The 21308-nt window shown below is 38.9% G+C and overlaps 3 protein-coding genes across 5 annotated transcripts; 1 reads left to right on the top strand and 2 right to left on the bottom strand.

Annotated features, from left to right (window-relative positions):
* LOC106652206 (protein pigeon) lies at window positions 1-8302 on the bottom strand. The gene is made up of 10 exons (XM_014371011.2): window positions 5483-8302; window positions 5225-5361; window positions 4809-5154; window positions 4481-4740; window positions 3274-4412; window positions 2849-3208; window positions 2557-2771; window positions 2228-2431; window positions 2018-2089; window positions 1-1931 (listed from the first exon to the last, which is right to left on the bottom strand). The coding sequence occupies exons 1-10, from the start codon at window positions 5544-5546 to the stop codon at window positions 1861-1863; spliced, it is 2868 nt and encodes a 955-aa protein (XP_014226497.1). The 5' UTR covers window positions 5547-8302; the 3' UTR covers window positions 1-1860.
* Window positions 8211-14997, top strand: LOC106652339 (spastin). Of its 3 annotated transcripts, none has more exons than XM_014371256.2 (7): window positions 8211-8507; window positions 8588-9146; window positions 9474-9644; window positions 10176-10595; window positions 11217-11668; window positions 11874-12516; window positions 12591-14997. In XM_014371256.2, exons 2-7 carry the CDS (start codon window positions 8624-8626, stop codon window positions 12752-12754), a joined length of 2373 nt encoding a protein of 790 aa, XP_014226742.1. In that variant the 5' UTR covers window positions 8211-8507; window positions 8588-8623; the 3' UTR covers window positions 12755-14997. The 3 variants fall into 3 exon arrangements, with proteins under 3 accessions (XP_014226742.1, XP_014226741.1, XP_014226743.1); XM_014371255.1 differs by having other exon boundaries at window positions 8421-8507; window positions 8591-9146; XM_014371257.1 differs by lacking the exon at window positions 10176-10595 and having other exon boundaries at window positions 8421-8507; window positions 8591-9146.
* Window positions 14998-15216: 219 nt separating this feature from the next.
* Window positions 15217-19919, bottom strand: LOC106652362 (nucleolysin TIAR). Its single transcript, XM_014371290.2, has 3 exons — window positions 18299-19919; window positions 17431-17727; window positions 15217-17320 (listed from the first exon to the last, which is right to left on the bottom strand). Exons 1-3 carry the CDS (start codon window positions 18881-18883, stop codon window positions 17024-17026), a joined length of 1179 nt encoding a protein of 392 aa, XP_014226776.1. The 5' UTR covers window positions 18884-19919; the 3' UTR covers window positions 15217-17023.
* Between the last annotated feature and the right edge of the window lie 1389 nt (window positions 19920-21308).

The raw sequence follows: 21308 nt of genomic DNA, 5'->3' as shown, positions 1-21308 counted from the left end.
TTTTTTTTTAACGAGTACATTGATGAATGTAGGTATGACATCAACATGTAATATACACGTAATGCTAAAAGTTTGTGTATGATACACATCGAATCATAAGGTTCTAATTTCGCACACCCAGTAACATTGTGTAATTTATAATTATTAAATAAGCATCTATAAATGTAATATTTGCGATGCAAGAGGCCCGTAAAAAACTTAGTAATTTTATCGCATAATAATAACGAGCCTCGTTACTCGTTTTTATTCTTCATTTTATTGTGATTATTTACGGCAATGTTTTAATGATTAAAAATTAGATTTCTATGTAACGTATGATGTTAAGGCCTGTACTTTTAAAGTGATGATATATATTTCAGTTTAAAACTTTGATATCTTGTATAAGTTTTCCTCGGACTGATGTATGTACTGTAGTTTTTATGTAATATCGCGTGTTGAAATCAAGGGCAATTTTATTGTCGTCTGCGTCTCTATGCAGTAGAACATCTTCAAACAAAGATTTTTGTTTTTTTTTTCTTGCTTCGTAACAAGTATCGAGTGTATTATTTTACTATTTTTGTCAACTTGGCCGTGCCATTGCGTTTACGTTTTATGATATAAGTATATGATGACAATGTGTATGAAAAAAAGAAAAAAGAAAAATTGAGTAGCCGTACACTCACTGTTGAAAATTTGCGGTTCAGAAAGTAGCCTCTACCGCTTAAGATTTATTCAAGTGGCCTTAGGTGCAATTATACATAATATTACGTAACTTGAAAAAATAATTATACGCCGAAAGTCCAGTGTTTAATTCTATGTGTTAAGAAAGTGCGACACATTTTTGTGAAAACCGATGACCAGTGCTTGAAAAATTGTAGAAAAATCACTCACGCGAACGCATGGACTTGTTCGTATACCTACTCTTTCGTGTACGCGACATTTCGTGAATTCGAAACAGTAGCGTTGATCAAATTTCTGTTCATTCTCATTTTTCAAATAGTCTCTAAGAAGCAATTAGATTATTAAGGATAATGTGTAATGTGCAGTTTTATCAAATAATAATTGTGAGAAATCGTTATTTTCTGCGTATTTCTGAGTGCGAAGGCACGCGGTCCCCTTTACACTTTGATTCTGCGTAATAAATAGAAAAAAAAAACAAATCGAACTTAACGCGTTGAATTGTCTTAAGTCTTTTTTCACATTACGTGTAAATACAGCCGAACAATACATGTGTCCAAGTTCTGTAGTAGTTAACCGTTTCATTTTGCCGTGATGACGTTTTTTCTTCTTTTTCTCCGATGTTATCAATTTTCATTGCTCACGAATGCAATTTATCCATTACTGTTATTGCGGTGAAATGTTTGGTGAGGAAAAAAATGTAAGGGTCGAGGATCGTCTGTGCCTTCGAGTCTTTCGCGATAATAAGCGAATTATCATTAAGATTGTATTAACAACAGCATCTACTTTTGTGATTTTTCATAAGTTTAATTGTTCATTTTTTATGTTTAATTTTCAGTAATTGCTTACCTAGATTGGCTTGTACATCATAAAGAGTGTTTCAATAAACAACCATCAAATCAAATATTTATGAATTTTTTTATTTTAAAAGTTTACCTAATAAATCCTTTAAATATTTTAATAAGTGAGTTCTCTGTATACTGTTTTATTACGTCAGTTCCATGCATTTAAAAAATCGTATCTTGAATAAATAAAAAATATGTCTTAACAACAATAATCACCGTTTATAATTAAACTAAATTACAATTCGAATCGTAAATTTATCACAATTAAAAAGGAACGTATCATAATTTTATCTATTAATGATTCACAAATATAAAAAATTGAAAATATGAAAATGAATTATTGCACTGGTTTTATGTCCTAAAGGAAATCCTCGGTCGACGTGACGGTAGCCTCGATGAGCAATCCAAAATCCAGTTCCGTCAAGCTGGCTGCAAAGAGTCGAATAAAAGAAAAAGAAAAAAATTAAAACTCCTCGGCGTCGGAGAATAATAATCATCAAATGAGAATTCCATACCTTTGGCCGTGAGTAAATCGAAAAACCTATCCAGCGGAGAAAGTCGATTTGCCGCAGGGAAGGCGGATAAACCTATCGAGAGCAGACACAAAAATTGATTAATACTCCGGGGTACGATCGGCGCGATGTTAAATTCATGTACGAAGATCGGTAGGCGCACGCGTCTGCGTATATATATAGAACGCAGTGCGCGACGACCATGTGTCATACCGTTATGATGATGACGATGCTGCGGTGCCCTGCTGCGAGACTGGCTCGGCTCGCCCGACAGTATGTTGGCCGCGTGCTCGCGGGCTCTCAGCATGAAGCTCACGGGGTGCAGCCACTGATTCAGCAGACGCTTGGCTCGAATGCGTGGCATCACCGACAGTAGTTCCAGTTTGTGGCTGATGTTGCCCTTCGTATCGTCGATATCTTTTTTTTCATACATACACAACACACAATCAACGAATTAATTAATTATATCGTCGCTGCGGCTACTACTCTACTTTTCTTTTCTTTTTTTTTGTTTACGCGTTTCTTGAAAGCTTCTCTCTTACCGGACATTATGACTTTGGCCACGTCGACTTGCAATTCGAACACGGAATGTCGGGCGTATTGTAAAAATTTGTTGTATCTCATGGTGCGATAACCGAGGTAAGCGAAGAACGACATGAAACCTTGAGGAACTGGGTAGGCTACGCATTCTGTCGCGTAACGATATCGCTCCAGCAGAGTGAACAGCATCCAACGCCTTGAATCGTCCAGCTGGTCGCTAATGCCAAAAAAGTAATAATAAAGGAGTCAACGTTGATTCGTCGAATTATTCTTGTGTCTACGAACTGAGCTTACATGAGATTGAATCCTCGTTCGATCTCGAGCTTCGAGTCGACGTTGGCGGCTTTGCAGAGCATTTGGCAGAGCAGCCTCGAGGCGTCGAACTGCGTGGCAACGTATCTCGTCGACATTGCGTGCACGTGCAGCGGTGTACACGACGAGCCAGGTGCCTTGCTGCGAACGTTGGTGCCGGCGACGCTTTGCGAACCATACTTCAGCAGGTGCAACGACAATTCGCGCAGATTCACCGAGGCTATGTGCTCTTGTTTTGAAGCTGTGCAGCTCTCCTGCTCGACGAACGGTAGAGCCGAGTGATTGGCGTACTTGTGACGTCCACCCATGAGCTCTCCGAATGTGGCGCTTGCAATGTTGAACCTGGTAAATAAATAACAAAAATGTTTAATATTTCTGTCGTTACGTTTGGAGTAATCATTACGTACCCTCCATTCGGTGACATAGGCGTGCTACATCTCGACAGAGCCTCCGGTTGGTAGCAAGACAGCGAGATCTGTAATTTCTCCGCCGTCTGACTGGGTTGAAATCTCGGGAAATCTTCTTTGCTCCTCTTGTTCAACGTATCCCACAGCTTCGTCCAGAGATCGCTTCTGTAAGTGACGATTCTCTGTTGCGGCGACAGCAGCATCACCGCCGTGTTCCAGAGTTTCTCGTGGCTCAGTTTCACGCGCAAGTCCTTGACTTGGAGCTCAATGGTCGAGCACTCGTCGAGCGTCGTCACGGGAATCAGAGACAGCAGGGGTATCGCGTCGGTGAGCAGATTTTTTTGCACGAGCATGTGAGCACCGCCGATGAGGAATTCTTGCATCACTTTGACGACGTCGAGATTGCGCGGTTTCTCAACCAGGGACGATATCAATTCGGATGCCAAGTCTAGGTCGTTTTTATGGGTCAAAAAGTAATGCAGTATGGCCAGACGATTGTCCGACGATGAAGTTTTTTTAAACAAGTCGATGAGAAAGTTATTGGGTACGGTCAGATTCACCAAGTCCAATGTTGGTAGGTCGATCGTCAGAATATTCGTGCTAGTACCAAGAAGAGACGAAAAAGTATTGCTGGTAGACACATTTTTGGATTTGGTCCCGTTCAAATTCAATAACGGTACGAGGTAGGATTGCGCCGATACATTGGGTAAAGCTCCGCCAAGGATGTGACAGCAAGGTTGATGATGCAAGCCGATCTCCAACAGGTGCGTAAAGCAATCCGGCACGAATACGATCATGTGGTGTTCGCCGTAAAGGGCGAAAGTCGGTCTCATGAGCTTAGCCCGGTTCCAAGGTATGGCTGGAACGACGCAGTGAATCACGCAGCTGTGATGCAGAAGCGTGACGGAGTAGGCAAAATTCACGGTGTTCGAATCGTCGCAGGACGACACTTCATCCATCTGGGCATCTTGTACAGGACGGTAGAGGTAATGATGGCACACGCATACTGTGCCCTTCTGGTCCGAAACGACGATGAGATCGAGCGAACAGTCGTGTATTCTGAGAGGTATCACGTCGTCCTCGTACGCGCCACAATTGTCTGAATTGGGACATTGTGGTAAGTTGAGAGGAATGTTTAACTGTAGAAAAGAGCATAATGTTAACAGAAGTTAAGTTATTTACAAATTTTTGATATTGAAATACTAACCACTGTTTCATGGGGTAAATCATCATGAAATTGAAAGCCACTGAGCGTTGGGGAACTACATGGAGGGTTGTGTTGGTCTCTGTTTGAATCTTCAGTAAACACACTTGTTGATGCTTTTTTTAAATGTATGTGATACAAAACTTGATTAATTGAATCCCATTGAGCCCATATAGAATTTCTTATAATGACTTCCTTTTTCACTTCTTTTATTGAGGCTATCTCAGTATTAGTATTGTATAAAAGGGTACACTTATGGACGTCTAAAAACAATATCTAAGTTTAGTTTTTCGATAAAAATCATTTCTTTTTTAAATGAAATGTAACTTACATTCTTGATGTATCAAGACCAAGAGCTTGTCTATGCTAGAGCTAAGTTTTTCTTTGTATAAAAACTGTATTCTTATTTGTTTAAATTTTTTACTTTCTAGGGTATGTATCTTAGCTTCCTCAGTCTTCAATTCAACTAAATAAGCTTGATAATACTCATTGGACTCTGTACTTGTGCATTTTTTATCTTCATTAGCAATATCTTTGGCTGATTTTTCACTATTAATTATCACATTTTCTCTTGCATCACTTTCCAGAGTTTGTTTTACTATATATCCCAATACTGATTGACTTTGGTTTATTGTAGCTTGAATCAGGTTAAGCGTATCTTTGAATCTATATAAAACCTGAGTAACATTCAAAAGGTAACTTATTCATCTTGAATTGCTCTATAAAGATTAGAATAAAAATCTGTACCTCTAATTTATCTAAAAGCCTATTGTAACAGCCAATTACAGAATAAGGGCTCCGATTGCAATGCTTTGATGAAATTTCTATCCATCCCAGTAGCAAAGATCCATTGCTTTCTTGACCAAGTAATTTCCATTGCTCTGCTGCAAATAATGAAAGCAATTAAAAATCCAAATATCATAATTTATAACTTGACACTGGAATATAATTGGAAAAATTGCAAAAATACTTGAAAATTGCTTGTAAAATTGAATGAAGTATTACCACTGTTCACTTGGTCTCCCAAAAAGTAACACAATTTAGCTGCTAAATTTTCTTCTATAGACATTGTGTCGTCTGCACTTTGTATATATGCCGTTGCAGTTCCGCTGTTGATTTCCGCGATTACACTTAGAAATGCATATTAATTGGTCAGTTTATTGAAAGCAGAGAAGAGACATTGTTCAAGTGCAGCGCAGAAACAAGTGAGTTGTTGATTTACGACAATAGAACGAGAAGGAAGATGTTTTCTTGCTGCCTCACATCGTCACTGCATTTGACATTTTTGATGGGACGCGATACATTGTGATAAGCATACACTGCGCGCGAATTCCATGAATGTGCACTGTACTGCGCATTTCACCAAAATACTGCGTTGTTATCAGAGTTTTGATTACAGAATGTCAACGCATTGATGTTTAAATGTAATTGGAAGATATGTTATAGCTACTTCGTCTGAGTGAATTTGAAAAATCGAGTCATTGTCGTATTTTAAACGATCTTTTTTACAAGGTAGAGACTTTCATCGAGTCAAAGACCTTGAGGTGTGGCAATAAACATATTAATAACGATCGATTCTCATCTTGAAAATTGTGAAATGATCCTATGAGAAATTGTTTTCTCATTAGCATACATTTCATACTTTATGGAATATTCAGCACCCACGCATTTTATCTTTTTATAATTAGCAGTTTACGTATGAGTTCTGTCCGTGCAAAACAAATTCATTGTTCAGTTGTAAAAAAACTTCGTAGCTGGCAACGTATCAAGAAAGATCGATAGTAAATCAAATTTTCTCTCGCGTTTATTTATTCGTAAGTATGAGAATTTAAATTTATTCGATTTCAATAATTTGACATTGTTCCAATAACACAATCGATTCGTCGTCAAAGTGTAACTGATGCAGCCATCTCAAATGTTGCTTCTCGTATTACCGATCTATGGATTATATTAATTTTGATCAAGCAATCATCAAAATATTTGGTTAATTTTCATCCGATTAATTTAAAAACAAATCTTTAAAAAAATGATTTGATTTTTTGATCAAACCCTTAAAATCTTGATTGTATGAATTCAATCAAAAACGATTAATGAGTTTTAACGCGCAAACGTTTTTATAATTTGATATTTTTTTACATTAAAATAACAGCATTTCAGGGCTGCCAATAACTGCAATGTGCGCATGCGTGCGTTGACCAAAATGCAATGGCAAAATGTTTATTTTAAATAATTTCACATCCTTTTTTTGATAAAACGTGTAAAGATCTTCACGCGGGCCCGAGGAAAATTCGAATACACAACTATACTCTTTGCTATGAAAATCAGAAAATTGAGGCTGATATGTTAGTGCACTCAAAGCCTAATAACATCGCAACTCGAGCGCGAAGAAAAAACATGCGATTTTTTCCGTTACGCATACGAGCAAGGTGTTTCGCAGTATGTCCCTATATCTATATAGGAATACGATACTCTACCAGTCCTGCGCCTGGGGCTATACGAATAACACACGGCAGGTAAATCTTGCGTAGTTCGTGCCCGCTGAGACGCAGTTTACAAGCGATGCTGCTGATCAGTCGGCGCGCGCTAGCTGCTCGCGCCGTTGCGCCGTGCAGAATTATTACAATAATAATCGAGAATTTCTCCGAAACGTCCCTGAAAGAAGCATAACTTAGCCGATGGATCGGAATACACACAGAAAAAAAGGTCGAGGTTTACCCGTATAACTCATTTCATCGCGCACATCATCTCGTCGCATCGCCGCGACTGATCGACACCTGCGCCTTTTTTCCTTCTCGCTCCGTCACTGTTCCTCTCGTGCAAAGTACAGTAGTAGTTTACAAAGCAAGCGCGCTGTCGCAATATCATCATCATTATAACGTCGGTGTGTGTAGAGAACGTCTGCGCCAAATGTGAGGATAGCCGAGTAGTTCTCTACCTACGTACGCGATGTAGGCATACATGTGTGTATGTACATTGCAGCCACTGGCACATGCACGTTATATTCCGCTGAATCGACAGTGTGTGGACGAGAGCAGAAGAAGAAGCGGAGGAGGAGGTAGGAGGAGTAGCATGAGGATACGCAGAAGGGGTTGCAGTTAGTTCACCCTCTTACTAGTGTCTACACAGTCGCGTGTACAGCACAGTATCATTTACACAGCAGTAGAAGCGCATCAACTTGACCCTATCTCGTGTATACGTACGACAGTTCACAGCACACAGAGTGTTGGTTGCATTTCGCGCAGTGCACGGCGAGGGAAGAAACAAGACGGGGTGTTGTGTATAACTTCGCTTGATTGTTGTTATTGTTATTTGTTCCCTTCTTCAAACTCGATATGAACTGCAGCAAAGAAGATAATACCCTACGGCGTACAACTGATCGGTGCTTCAAGCCATAAAGAAGAAACGGCGAATGTGAGATATATACTTACTATCTACTCGAGCTGCTAGAGGTGAGAGGGAGATGCCAAAGCACCGCAGTAGCGCGAATATCGAAATTCGATTCGTCTGCTAAAAAGGGGATACTGCTCCATCGAACTGACTGACTGTCGCATCGCGAGTGCCGATGTACACACAACGCACGCACATCGGTTTGTGTATATTTATATGCCTCGTGCTCTTTTCCGCGTTCTCCTCATCCTTTGTATAACTCGAAGCGCCGTGCAGCACCTTTTGTACTTACAAAGCTGAGCTTTTTTTTTGTCTCTCCTTTTTATAGACTCGAATAACATAATACTCGTCTAATGGGAAGCTGTGTAAAGCATCGTTGAAGATCCGACCTTTAAAAAGAAGTAATTCGGCGTCCGGCGAAGCGGCTCACAATAGCTCGCCAATAACGACGGCCACAACTACGTCGACGACGACAAAAACATCAGCGGCAACGACGACTCTGTCAGCATCGCATAATCAGTTACGTTCGCGTCTGGGATGTCGGAGCGTGCAGACGAATACCGCGACTCAACAGCAATCCCTGTACTATCGTCATCGTACTCGATCAGTTTCGCCGAAAAGATCTTTCAGTCAGCCGCTCGCGGTAATTAAGCGCGATTTTCTTTTTTTTGACTCTTTTTTTGTATGAAAAATATTCAATTAATTGAGATTTTATTTGCTCAGCAGCAGCTACACTACAAGTTACAACAGACTTGGGAGATGTCTTATAGCGATGGCGGTGGAAGTGGACGTTCATCTAGAAAAAGTAGCAAATCACCTAAAAAACTACGGGTGACAAAGGCTGAAAATAGTGATAAAGTAGTGACTAGTGTTTACAATCATCTTCATCATCATCGCCATGGTCATCGTAGTTTGGAGGATCAGCAGCAGTCTTCTTCAGTGCACAAGAAAAATCTCTACATTGTTTCTTTTCCTCTGATACTTTTGTTCAATGTGCTTAGGACTATTATTTATCAATTGTATGTGATTTTCAAGTATATTTATGCCTCTACATCACACTTGGTTCAAAAAAAGCAAAACAAGAATGCTTGCCAATTAGAGATCATTCTCGATCCAGAAGCAGTCATAAACGATAATAAAAGTGATAGTGACGACATGTCGCAAACAACAAGAAAACCTGGACCTGGTCCGGGAGATCCATTATTAGCTAAGCAGAAACATCATCACAGAAGAGCCTTTGAATACATTAGCAAGGCTCTTAAAATTGATGAAGAAAATGAAGGTGAGTAAGCACAAAAAAATGTTGTAATATATTTGATATCAACACTATTTCAATTGTGTATGATACTAATATTTACAATAAAATGGTAGAATTGAAGATTTAATACATTCAATCATATAAAATTAAAACGTATGATAAAAATAAAATAATCAACAAATTGGTTACCATAAAAGAAACAAAATAATCAATGAACATATAAGTTCACAAGGCCATCAAGTGTCATACCCCATATTTGGCATTATAATGGAGCTATTTTATTTCCTAAGAACATTGATTTATATGCTCTCATGAACAAAGACTTGCATGGACATTTTTTAATGTGTGTAGGGCATAAGGAAATGGCCATTGACTTGTACAAAAAAGGCATCGACGAATTAGAGAAGGGTATTGCCGTCGAGTGCAACGGAGGTCGCGGCGAAGTTTGGGAAAGAGCGCAGCGATTGAACGACAAAATGAGAACTAACTTAACAATGGCCAAAGACAGACTGGACTTTCTCAGTAAGTTCTTAACTATTTGGTAAATGTTTGTATTTTCATAGAAGACATATAATGTGTTAAGAGTACGTAAAAATTTTATTGTAGAGTATTTTTTCCTTACAAATATTTGTTATAAATATTATTAAGTATATTTATTTTTATATTTGCTTGAGTTATTGTGCTTTGAATTTCAATCACGTAGACGCTAATTTTGAAGCAAAAAAAAAAACTAGCTATCAGCACTTGAAAGCAATGCCAAATTTAATGCCTAGAGCATTTCGATTGAATTGACGTGTTCGCATGTTTGTATATAAGTACGTGTTACTTTTACAAATAATTTGGTTTTTTTTCACATCTCGTTTTTGTTTTTCAAATAACTAAAATGAAATTAAAAAAAATCGGTACGTACGCGCAGCGCATTGATAATAAAGCATCACTCCAAAACGGGGCAAAAGAGCAACACAGCGACCGAGAGAGAGAGAGAGAGAGAGAGAGAGAGAGAGCGAGCGAAAAAAATCAACCTCAGCATTTGTTCATTATGCCAACGTGTAGCGAGCTTGTACGAGCTGAAAAGTCTGGATATCAAACAACTGTCGGCAGCGGAGAAGAGCAAGGACAACCAAGCGGAAGGACAATCGGCGTCAAAGCAAACGAGGAGCGGACCTAATCGTCAACGCGTAGCTGCTGCAGTTACTACTACTACCACCACTAACAATGCTTCCACGAGTCGATTGACAAACGCCCGCGGCAGAGCACCGAGTAGTACGTACAACAAGAACAATACACATCAGCTTCACAAACCCATGCAGATTTACGGAGCGTCGGGTGGAGGTGGTGCTGGTACAACGTCAACGAGCTCGAGTGGCGCGGCTAATCAAACTAAGACCGCGACTAAGAATAATATTAAGCGCATAGTTGCGAGTACTAAAGCTACCACTGCTACCACTAATAATAACGCTCGATCCAGCGAAGGTATTGTACCGATGTCGCCCTCACTTTTTTTTTCATCTTTTTCTCTTTCTTTCCATGTATGTATGTGTAGCGTATTGTGTTGTCTGCACGCACACCCCGAGTATATGAACTATTTTTACATCTGTACATCATCGGTAGACAAACTGCACGCGAGCTTTATGACTTGATGTTGCTTGGACTTTCTTCCTCAAGCTTGACAACAAATTTTGTTTCTTAAATTTATCCTTGTCAAATGTATACTTGTAAACATGTGTATCTAAAATAATGTACATATTCAAGTCACCTTTGCCATTAAAACTTAATGAGGTAGCTCTTAGTACTTTTATACATTGACTTTTTATGACGATGATTATCATACTGGTATACCTATATTTGTGTTAACTCGAGCGTCGCATCAAAGGAAGCTCGTGAAATATGACGATACGCTCTGTACACGCCTTCGTATATAAATCGTTTTTCACTAAATAACACGATAGCGTAAACGGTACTTGGCCTTTAAAACTCGTTTTTTTCTAAGTTTATTTTTACTTTCTTTATCGATCCATACGGAATTAAAATCCTGCTTCTATCCAATCTCCCTTGTAAAAACAAGACGATTTTCTACATTTTTCTTCTTTTCAGCCTCTGGTCGAAAATTCCCTGTGGCGGGCAGCGGCACCTGCAACAGCAACAACAATCGACGTCTAGCGACCGCCACAACGGCGATCGGCAGCGGCGGTAATGGCAGCAAGAGTCAAACCCTGCCGCGCAACATGGGTCGGTCCGCGTCCGTTTTGCCGATTCATCACCGATCGTCCAACGCCAAACCGGCCCTGACACCGCCGGCCGTAAAGAGGCAGCTCTCGGTGCCCGGAAACGAGACGTCCGCAAGCGGCGGTGGCACTGGGACGACCTCGACGGCGTCACCGATGCGGCGCAGACCCACCACACCCACGGCCAGTAACAAGGGCACGCCGGTGAAAAAAATCGTGCCACAGCTCAAGGGTGTGGAGCCGAAATTGGCGCAACTGATACTAGACGAAATCGTCGAGGGTGGACCGCCCGTCCTGTGGGACGATATAGCCGGTCAAGAGGTAATCCAATTTCATTCAACGACCTTGGACGTATTCACGCGCTGTTCTTCTTTTTTTCTTCTTGTTTCCGTTTCTCATTCTTGAAGGATTAAAAAATGTCAATAGCGATTAGGTCGAAAATGAGGTCTTGTCTTGTACGAAACACTAGCGCTCTTAATCTCGTTTAAAAAGAAAACGATCAATCTTTCTTTTTTCCTCTGCACAGACAGCCAAACAGGCGCTTCAAGAAATGATAATTCTACCCTCGCTGCGACCGGAACTGTTTACGGGCCTTCGCACACCAGCTCGGGGATTGCTGCTGTTTGGACCACCGGGAAATGGCAAAACACTGCTGGCCCGAGCCGTGGCCACGCAATGTAACGCCACTTTCTTCTCGATATCCGCAGCGAGTCTCACCTCAAAATACGTGGGAGAAGGCGAAAAACTGGTTCGGGCTCTGTTCGCCTGCGCCCGAGAACTTCAACCATCAGTCATTTTCGTGGACGAAGTCGACTCGCTGCTGAGCGAGCGCAAAGACAACGAGCACGAGGCGTCGCGACGGCTGAAGACAGAATTTTTAGTCGAGTTCGACGGCCTTCCGTGTAATCCGGAAGAAAGAATTCTCGTGATGGCCGCGACGAATAGGCCCCAAGAATTGGATGAAGCTGCGTTGAGGCGATTTACTAAACGAGTATACGTTACGTTGCCAGATTTTCAGACACGAATTATATTGCTCAAACGATTGTTAGAGAAGCACAACGACCCTCTCAATGAAGATGAACTTAAGCAATTATCTTTATTGACCGAGGGTTATTCTGGCAGCGATCTTACTGGCTTGGCGAAAGACGCCGCTCTGGGCCCTATAAGAGGTACGTCGATTTTGTAACTATTATCCTACCAAAAGAGCAATATTATGTTACGCATCAATATTTTTATCTTCCAGAACTCGACATGGAACAAGTAAAAGATTTATCTCTGAATTCCATAAGGAATATCACATTGCAAGACTTCCTCGACTCGTTGAAAAGAGTACGAAAATCCGTCTCGCCCGGCAGTCTGGCAGCCTACGAAAAATGGAGTCTCGATTACGGTGACGTAAGCCTTTAAGATTTAAAACTGTAATTAAAAACTGAAGATGATTCAATTACAATTTTTATTGGTAATATTTGATAAAACATTAGTTGTCTTAATCGTATTGCTGCTGGTCGGAATACCCTGAAAAAAAAACAGATATTTTACCATTTTCGTGGTATCCTCTCAACATTGTTACAAAATTGACTCAGGAAGGTGATTTTAAATACTTCATGTGCCTGTCTCTAAATGTAAAATAACATTTATAAGAGGTGCATAGAATTTTTCTCATTGTCTAATCTGTAAGTTATTTGATGAAACGGAAAAAAATTTGTTAATTTTTTAATTATATGGAAGCAGCAATTTATGATTGGATATTGAATATGAAAATGCCTTTCCGGACTAACACAGGTCACACGCATTGAAAAGAAAGCGTCATGTGTAGTAAAAAACCGCAGCGTATTGTACTTGCTTTGATACAAAAATATGTCTTAAAATACTGTGCATGGTTCTACGAAACAACGAAACGGTAGTGTGCAAAGTAAATGAAAGAACAAAAGCGCAATGTTTTACTAGGTATTTTTTATCCTATACATACGATGATTAACAAGTCGTTGTTATATTGTACATGATAATTGCAAACGGTTTCAACTAACCGTGTTGAAACTTTTTAATGCAAAGTTAAAGGGTATTAAAGCGATCGATGAAAAGTGAATTTCAGGTGATCTTAATTGTAGATTATTTTTATAATTATTGTCGTTACATTAACTAGTCTTTGAAATCTACGTATCGTTCAAATCTCTGATTTGGACATTTTAACTTCATTAGATGGTCTTTTTGTTGTTCTTCTTTTACATAACATACCAGTGAAATACTTGTAGTAAATGTTAATATCAAATATACATATCATTTACAGATAATATGCTTTTTCACGCGTATTCAATATTGTTTGATGAATTAATCTGCATTTATTAATAGAAGCATTTTACTTATAAGGAAAAATGTCCAAATCAGTCATGTTATATTAAATAAAGCCCGCATTCCTAAGTAATATTTAGAATAGTATTTAATGAGTGTGTTATATTATTGTTAATTTTACAGATGATATATTCAAATTCTAGTATGAGAATAAGTTTTGCCAAACTATGGTGCGTACTTAGTTGCCACAACTTTTCACTCACTTATTAATTCACGTACTAAGTGTACTTTCCAAAGGTACTGTATGAACCACGCGAAAAATTAATTGTCTTTTCAGCTCTCTAATTTTCCTCTAGTGGTTATCGTGTATGTATCTTGAGTTAAAAAAAATTAATGGAATTAAATAGTGTTATGTCAAAATTGTTAGGTTTTCTTCATGTCACGACGTCTAATTCGCATGTTGTGATAAGTGGATTATAAATGTGAATTCGATGTCCTAGTCCATACTATTTGATTGTACGTTTTTTAAATGTAAAATTGTCTGTTAATAGTTGAAAATATTAAATGATTTATCATGCTTCGTCTTTTACCTATTGGAATAAGTTCATCGCTTATAAACAGAAAAATAAGCAAATAAAAGTGAAGTACAAACCATCCGAATAAATAACAAAATGAGGCCAATAATCGCTAAAACGCGTTTCTTCTTTTGTATATTTTTGAGGATCTCTTATCCAGCGATTAGAGGCTCAAGTTTGATTTAATGTTGCCAAATATACATGCAACGGGACTGCTTTAATTTATTTTGTAAATTTTGTATCACTGGCTATACGCGCATAAACAAATCCACGCAATTCCGATGAACGGAATTGCCTGCAACAATTTTTTACATTTACATGGTACACGGGAAATAAATGAAAAATAATCAAATTCTAACCGAAATAAATTAAAATTGTGAACAACATAATTATTAATATTGATACTGGAGTCGGAAATGAGTAATAGACCTGCCTTCTAATCATAAATGAAAAACAGTTTTGCTGCCTTGTCACAATTATTTTGCTACTTTTGTAAGTATGAAAAAATCAGATTTCAATCACTAAAGTAAAAATAAATAAGTGCATTATAAAATACATTAACTGCAAGGCATAATTAAAAAATGAATATTATCGTTTAACGTAAGACGAAGCAATATGATAATCTGTAACTTCCACTTATTTATGATTACATACTATCAAAAATAAAATACAATTGTCTTGTAACATTGTTCGTAAATTAATTTAAAAATTATAATTAGATAAGAAAAGTTACAAATTTATTTTGTAAAATTATCAGAAGCAAATAAAGGTGCAAGAAACAAGTAATATAGCATTTTCATTGTAGATTATAGAAACTATGCTCAATACTTTAGAAACAATTTCGTTTTCTAATTTCAGTAAATTATACTTACACTAGGCATAGGAAAATTTGTATATAATCAATTTACTCGTGTTTTGTACAATATAAACTGGTATATTTGGTTTTTATTTTACAAAATTCACCATGGGGTAATGATGAGGATCAAGATGCACAAACAATGAAAATCAAAATTGTATTTTAAATATTTATTCCTTTTTTTTCATTCAAAGGACAATTTGTTTATATTATAAGATAACATTATCCTAAGTAATGTCGAGCTTTTTCGCTCCACCATACCTAAATTAAACTTTTTATATAACACTCTCCATCTTCACTTACTGAATCATGTTAACTCAATGTCTTACTCATTATGAATCAAATTCTCCATACAAATATTTACTCACTCGACAAACTTTTTTAGCATTAAATTTATCAAATTATACAAATTTGAATTGTTTTAAACATCCTATTTTTTTTACACTTGCTTTGTTCCTACCTTTTATTCTTAAAAATCAGCTAAGTTGACATTTGTTATCGCCAGTGGTATCCAGCAATTTCATTTTCTCCTACACTTCGAAGCATGAAAAATTAAAAACTATTGGAATGAAATTTAGAAAATTAAAAAAAAGTAAGTACATAGCGTCAATTTTATAAAGAAAATTACATTTAGTAAGATACCTGCAAAGCATTGAATCAGAATACTCTCAGGCTCAAAATATTTTCTGCACATGCATATTCATTTTGCGGAAGACTCGATAGAAAAAATTTTCTTAGAGTGAAATCCAGATCTTGTTTGATTAAATACGAAATTATTATCGCATATTTGATACTCGCCAAGCTTCACTCAGAATTATTATCTAAAAGCATTTTGTAAAGAAATAAAAACTAAGATCGACAAATAATCAACCATTATTATCTTTATTAATATTATGCTCAACATTTTTTTGATTTTTCTATCGTTCATATAAGATAAAAAGCGCTTCGTTTGAAACCATCAATTATCCACTGGCGACCATGAAATTACAAAGCAACGGTGAGTTTCATTAAAGCGCGAACATTTTCATGTTAAAGTTATCAATGCATTTAATTTCAAAAACCTGCATGCGATTTTAGCAGCATGACTTTTTTTATAAAACATCACAGTGGTGTGTCTAGCTATCATATTAAGACCTTAAGCATTTATTTTAACATTTTGCATTGATAATTGTATTATCGCTGCTCTTGATTATAGATGAAAAAACACACAAGTGTTTTGTTTGACAACACATTTGAACTAAAAGAAAATGATCTTTTTTAACATCGCGTCAGAGAAAACAAAAATTAGAGAAAAGTAGAGAAAGAGAGAAATAAATCTTATAAAATTCTCAACAATTGCAATGGTCTTAAACATGAGTAGACTAAGATCACACTGCATAACGAATGCAGGACTTTGCAAGACCTCAAAGATAAATTCAAGTACATACTACCTTGTTTCACATTCTTTTATTGCAACTATCAGTTGCATCTTTATTATTTTTTTCTACAAAGTAATATTAACTATCTGCTAAAGTGATAGCCACTACAATCTAATAAAACCAAAAACAAATTATTAACTCACATTTTATTTTCTCCGTCTACATTACATCTAGAAAAGGCGCGACTAATTGTTCTTAATTAAATTCAAAAACATCTTTCCGATTCAATTGTAGGGTAATATTTGTTGCAACGTCTAACAATGTACAAATATATATTTAATGCAAGTGTGGCTTTGTATGTCTCCGTATGTACAATGATTGTACATTACAAGAAGTAGTCAAAAGTCTAACAATGAAGGTAGGTAACATATAAGTGAGCTTATCTTCGAGGAATAAATGGATGTCAAGTGTGGTATACATATCTTTCAATGGTCAAAGTTGTTGCTTTGCTATTGATAATCGTTATTAGTTTTTTTTAATTTTTTTTTTTCGTTTTATTTTATATTGTAATTTATTTGACTGTTACCGCTTCACCGTCTCATTGAGAAGGATATTGAGGTGGCATAGAATAGGTTATTGGCAATTGTTGCCCCGGTGGAAGAGAAGCAGCTGGTGTTGGTGGTGCAGTGCCGGTTTGACCAGGCTGCCACGTTCCAGCAGCTGGTGTAGGCATCCTCATACTACCCATATACTGAGCTTGTTGCTGGCTGTAGTACTGATTGTAATATTGTGGCATATATTGGCCTTGCATTTGTGGGAAACCAGCAGCTTGAGGGTACCAGTAACTCATTTGTTGTCCATAACCATAAGGATACTGACCAGCTCCAGCTGTAGCCTGTAAACAAAGAATTACCAAAATTTAGTAGGTGTTTATTTATTATAGGTAGTGCTGATGAATGTATTTTGTACATAATTCATGTTTTTAAATAGCATTAAGAAACTTACTGGCTGAGATGGTACATTAGCATTTGGTCCTATACTATTGGGGTCTCCGTTTTCTTTACCCCAGAAGCATTTGACAATGCAACCATTAATTTCAGTGTTATGAGTTTTTTCAATTGCATGTGTAGCAGCTTCTTTTGTTGTGAACTTAATGAAAGCATATCCCTTATCTTTAAATACTCTGATATCATGAATTGCGCCAAAAGGCGAAAAAGTAGCTGTAATCAGTTCGTCTGATATTCCAGTTGTAAATCCACCGCAGTATACAGTGCAATTGGTTGGGCTACTTTGGTTGTATACCTATGAAAAAATAACAAGTAAAGATTATAATGTCATTCATTAAATTAGTTTAATATAAAATAATTATGTTACAAATCAATCTATATTGGTGTATATTATAAATTTTAGGTAATACAGAAATACTGAATGTTGTTAAAAAATTTGAAGTTGTTTTATGGTTTGAACATTGAACGTGTTGTTGAAGCTTAAGAAAGATTATGAATAATAATAATAATAGATAATATAGTTAGTTAGCTTGGTCATAATTCTGTTCGAATATTACCTTCCGAAATAAAACATTCAATAATTTAAACTATATAAGTTTGAATTATTGAATTAAGAACGCAATGGTTAAATTTTCAATTTTTTGAGTCGCAAATCAATTGTCCTGTAAAGCAAAAATATATTAAACTTGCTAGCAATAATATATTAAGGAGCTTGAGATACATCAATATTAATAACCATTACTAGGCGTTGTAAATTCCTTTACGTATTATTATGGGTTCGATATCTATCTAACATTTAAAGATTAATGTCTGAAGTAACTGTGGAGGGTTAATGTCAAGCATGACTGTTAAATATGACAACTTACCTCTTCATAGTTGGGTTTGCTGTTGGTATTCCTTGGCCTGTCGGTCCTTGGCGGTGGTGGTTTTCTGGTGGACCAGTTGGTCCTGATGCTCCTCGAGCCGAGCCACTGGCCGTTCATCGAGCTGATCGCGGCTTCGGCGTCGCTCTTCTTCACGAACGAGACAAAGGCGTAGCCCTTGCTCTTGAGGGTCTGCGGGTCACGCACGATGCGGCAATTGCTGATCTCGCCGAAGGGCATGAAGGCCTCGCGCAGCGTAGCCGTCTCGATCTCCGGTGACAAGTCGCCGACGAATATGTGATGGTGATTGCTCGTATCGAGCTTGGGCTGATTGCCCGGGCTCGTGGCCCAGTTAACCTTCATCTCTTTCTGAAGGAACATGCGCTTGTTCATGGCAGCGAGTGCCGTGGCGGCGCATTGGTGGTCGTTAAACTCGACGAAGGCGTAGGGATCGTTGCCGGCCTCGCGTATGATCTTGCAACCCTTGACCATGCCAATCTGCGAGAAGAGGGTGCAGAGCAGGTCCTCGGACACGGTGGCATCGAGATTGCCCACGTACAAGGTGCGAGGATTCGATTCCTCACTCATCTTGGACAATATAATCTGTTCTCTTATGGAGCTAATGTATAACTACAATATTACAGCCGTCGGCTGTACGGGACACTCTCACGCACACAACCGTAAAATATAGGTGTATATATGGAGAATATACGGTAGGAGCAAGAGACCTAACTGTGTGAGAGAGAGAGAGAGAGAGAGAGAGCGAGCGAGCGCGACGAATCAGCAGCAGCAGTAACAGGCGCAGCGCAGCTCTCCGTATATGTTAAGTATATTATATATTTTGTGTATATCAGTACACGTCTCACTCGCTTTGAGGCTGTGTGTACAGGGCTTTTTTCGATGCGGTGTATATATCGGCGCAACTACGGCGGAGTGACTACACTACGGCAGCGGTGGCGGTGGCGGCGGCGGCGGCAGCTGCAGCAGCACAAAACACACTAGTACGCCGAGAGACCGAGCACACACTACTGTATAGAAGCTTTTCTCCGTTGCACATATGCGCGAGCGCACGTACACTGCTATATGACCAACGTGTATCAAACTCTCAACACACGCGCACAAGCGAATGATATATTTTATGTTATATAGGCTCCTATATGTATAGAGACTGGTGTATGTGTATCACATGCGGACGCGCGAATGGCTTGCAGCACACATGTAAGGCAGTTACAACACTTTATACCTATATATGACCACCACCACACAGTTGAACCGGGCAGAGAGAGACACGTACACGCGAATGTGCTGCTCAAAGAGGCACTGCCTATGTAATAGTACGATAACAAAAAAAAAACAACGACGAAATGTTAATGTTCGGTGCTCAGCACACTAATAAGAACACGGCACAGGCAGTCAGTACACGCGCTGCCAGGCAATGGGAGGTTATATTACACCAATCTAATTCCTTGCTGTCTGTAGTCGTGGCTCTGATCGACGAGTAACGATGATGATGTCTGAGCTCTATGCTCTAACCCGATGAGAGAAAAAGAGAAAGAGAGAAGCCACAGACTGCCGAAACCTCACATACGTATTATGGAATAGAAAGAGAGAGCCGCGCGCACACAGACGTATTACTGTACGAACGCGCGCACACACAAGTATGCCACACGTACACGCAGGTAGTAAGTTTTGTACTGTGACTACTATACCAAGTTTCTATGTGAGAAAGAGAGAGAAATAGAAGGAAAAAAGGAGCGAGAGAGAAAGAGAAAGATCTGTTTCCACAGTTGACCGTGCGCAACGATGCCCGTGCGTACGACGACGGAGTGAAAGAGAGAGAAAGATGCGAGTCACCGACCAAATTTATCCTATAGATATATAATGCCCCGTATTAAAATAAGGAGCATGAAGTCATGAGCGGAGTCTACTCTCTATGCTGTAAGCTCGATCTTGCAGCGCGGCCCAGGGCTTGTAATCGTTTTTCAGGCCGTCTCTTTCTAGCTTACAGCTCGTGTCTCTGCGCATGCAGTGGCCGGCAACGAGAGAAAGAGACAGACGCTCCAATGGTCGCAACGTGCTGCGGGGCGCATGGAGGCATTATAAAGTCGTTTGGTAACTATCTAACGCGCGCGCCCCGAGTGCCGTGCGCGTGTCGAAAACGTCCATATAGCCATTAGGCACTTCATTTTGTTTTTTCGTTTCTCGAGAGAGAAAAAAAAGCGCGAGAAAGAGAGAACGAGTGAGCGATTGGAGCGTCAATCGCACAGGAAAATTAACGTTAAGAGTCGTTGCTCCCCACTCTGCCATCTGTTATTTCATAGCTGCGCTTTGCTGCTACGAACGATTTAAAATCCACGCGTACTTCCGGTTAAAGCTGCTGTTAGTAATACAGATGTAGTTCTCTTATATACAGAGCCGCGCACGGCGGAGAAATGAAAACGAGTCATGCCTCTCGCGCGTTGTTTATTTCTCCTCAAATTCCTGACGCATCCATGCCGAGGAAAATTTTCCGCCGACACCTCGCGCGGCTTGAATTTGCGCTCGCCTTGCAAAATTTTTGTTATATATACCTACCCACAGCCTGTGCGCGGCTTTTGGCGGCTATTGCTAATTGCCGCGTGCCGCTGCTGAAGCAACTGTACAACATACCTATATGTTATATGTAGCTTTCGCGGCGCGACGATAAGCGCGCAGGCTTGTGCCGCGAATTCGGAGCTTCGTGAAAGTCCCGAACGCACACGTATCGCGCCCCGAAGATTTCGTGCGGAGCACCGGTACTTTCGGAGATTTTATATCCCGTTCGGATACTTACCCATGAAGAGGTGGATTTTTTGTTTTTACGCCGAAATAATACGCCGTGTGGAATATCTTTCAAAACGTCGGAAAATTTTTCCAGAAAATGCCGACAACGTTTCGCAACGTTCGAAAATTCGACCGACTGCTTGAGCGAATAATTTTATCTCTAATATTATGAGAACTCATTGTTAAAAAAAAACATCGTAACGACATCCGA

This window comes from Trichogramma pretiosum, unplaced genomic scaffold (assembly GCF_000599845.2).
Source record: "Trichogramma pretiosum strain Unisexual culture from Peru unplaced genomic scaffold, Tpre_2.0 scaffold18, whole genome shotgun sequence".
NCBI classification, from domain to species: Eukaryota; Metazoa; Arthropoda; class Insecta; order Hymenoptera; family Trichogrammatidae; genus Trichogramma; species Trichogramma pretiosum.
This window is presented reverse-complemented; position numbering and strand designations above follow the sequence as displayed.

What these genes read in the sequence shown, in the direction of transcription:
- LOC106652206 (XM_014371011.2), bottom strand. Translation starts at nt 5,546, where the DNA reads ATGTCTATAGAAGAAAATTTAGCAGCTAAATTGTGTTACTTTTTGGGA. An exon ending in GCATCGTCATCATCATAACG is followed by an intron (nt 2,090 to 2,227) that starts GTATGACACATG and finishes TGCTCTCGATAG; the next exon opens with GTTTATCCGCCTTCCCTGCG. An exon ending in CGATTTACTCACGGCCAAAG is followed by an intron (nt 1,932 to 2,017) that starts GTATGGAATTCT and finishes GACTCTTTGCAG; the next exon opens with CCAGCTTGACGGAACTGGAT.
- LOC106652339 (XM_014371256.2), top strand. Translation starts at nt 8,624, where the DNA reads ATGTCTTATAGCGATGGCGGTGGAAGTGGACGTTCATCTAGAAAAAGT. An exon ending in TAACGCTCGATCCAGCGAAG is followed by an intron (nt 10,596 to 11,216) that starts GTATTGTACCGA and finishes TCTTCTTTTCAG; the next exon opens with CCTCTGGTCGAAAATTCCCT. An exon ending in ACGATATAGCCGGTCAAGAG is followed by an intron (nt 11,669 to 11,873) that starts GTAATCCAATTT and finishes TCCTCTGCACAG; the next exon opens with ACAGCCAAACAGGCGCTTCA.
- LOC106652362 (XM_014371290.2), bottom strand. Translation starts at nt 18,883, where the DNA reads ATGAGTGAGGAATCGAATCCTCGCACCTTGTACGTGGGCAATCTCGAT. An exon ending in GCAAACCCAACTATGAAGAG is followed by an intron (nt 17,728 to 18,298) that starts GTAAGTTGTCAT and finishes ATTTTTTCATAG; the next exon opens with GTATACAACCAAAGTAGCCC. An exon ending in CTAATGTACCATCTCAGCCA is followed by an intron (nt 17,321 to 17,430) that starts GTAAGTTTCTTA and finishes CTTTGTTTACAG; the next exon opens with GCTACAGCTGGAGCTGGTCA.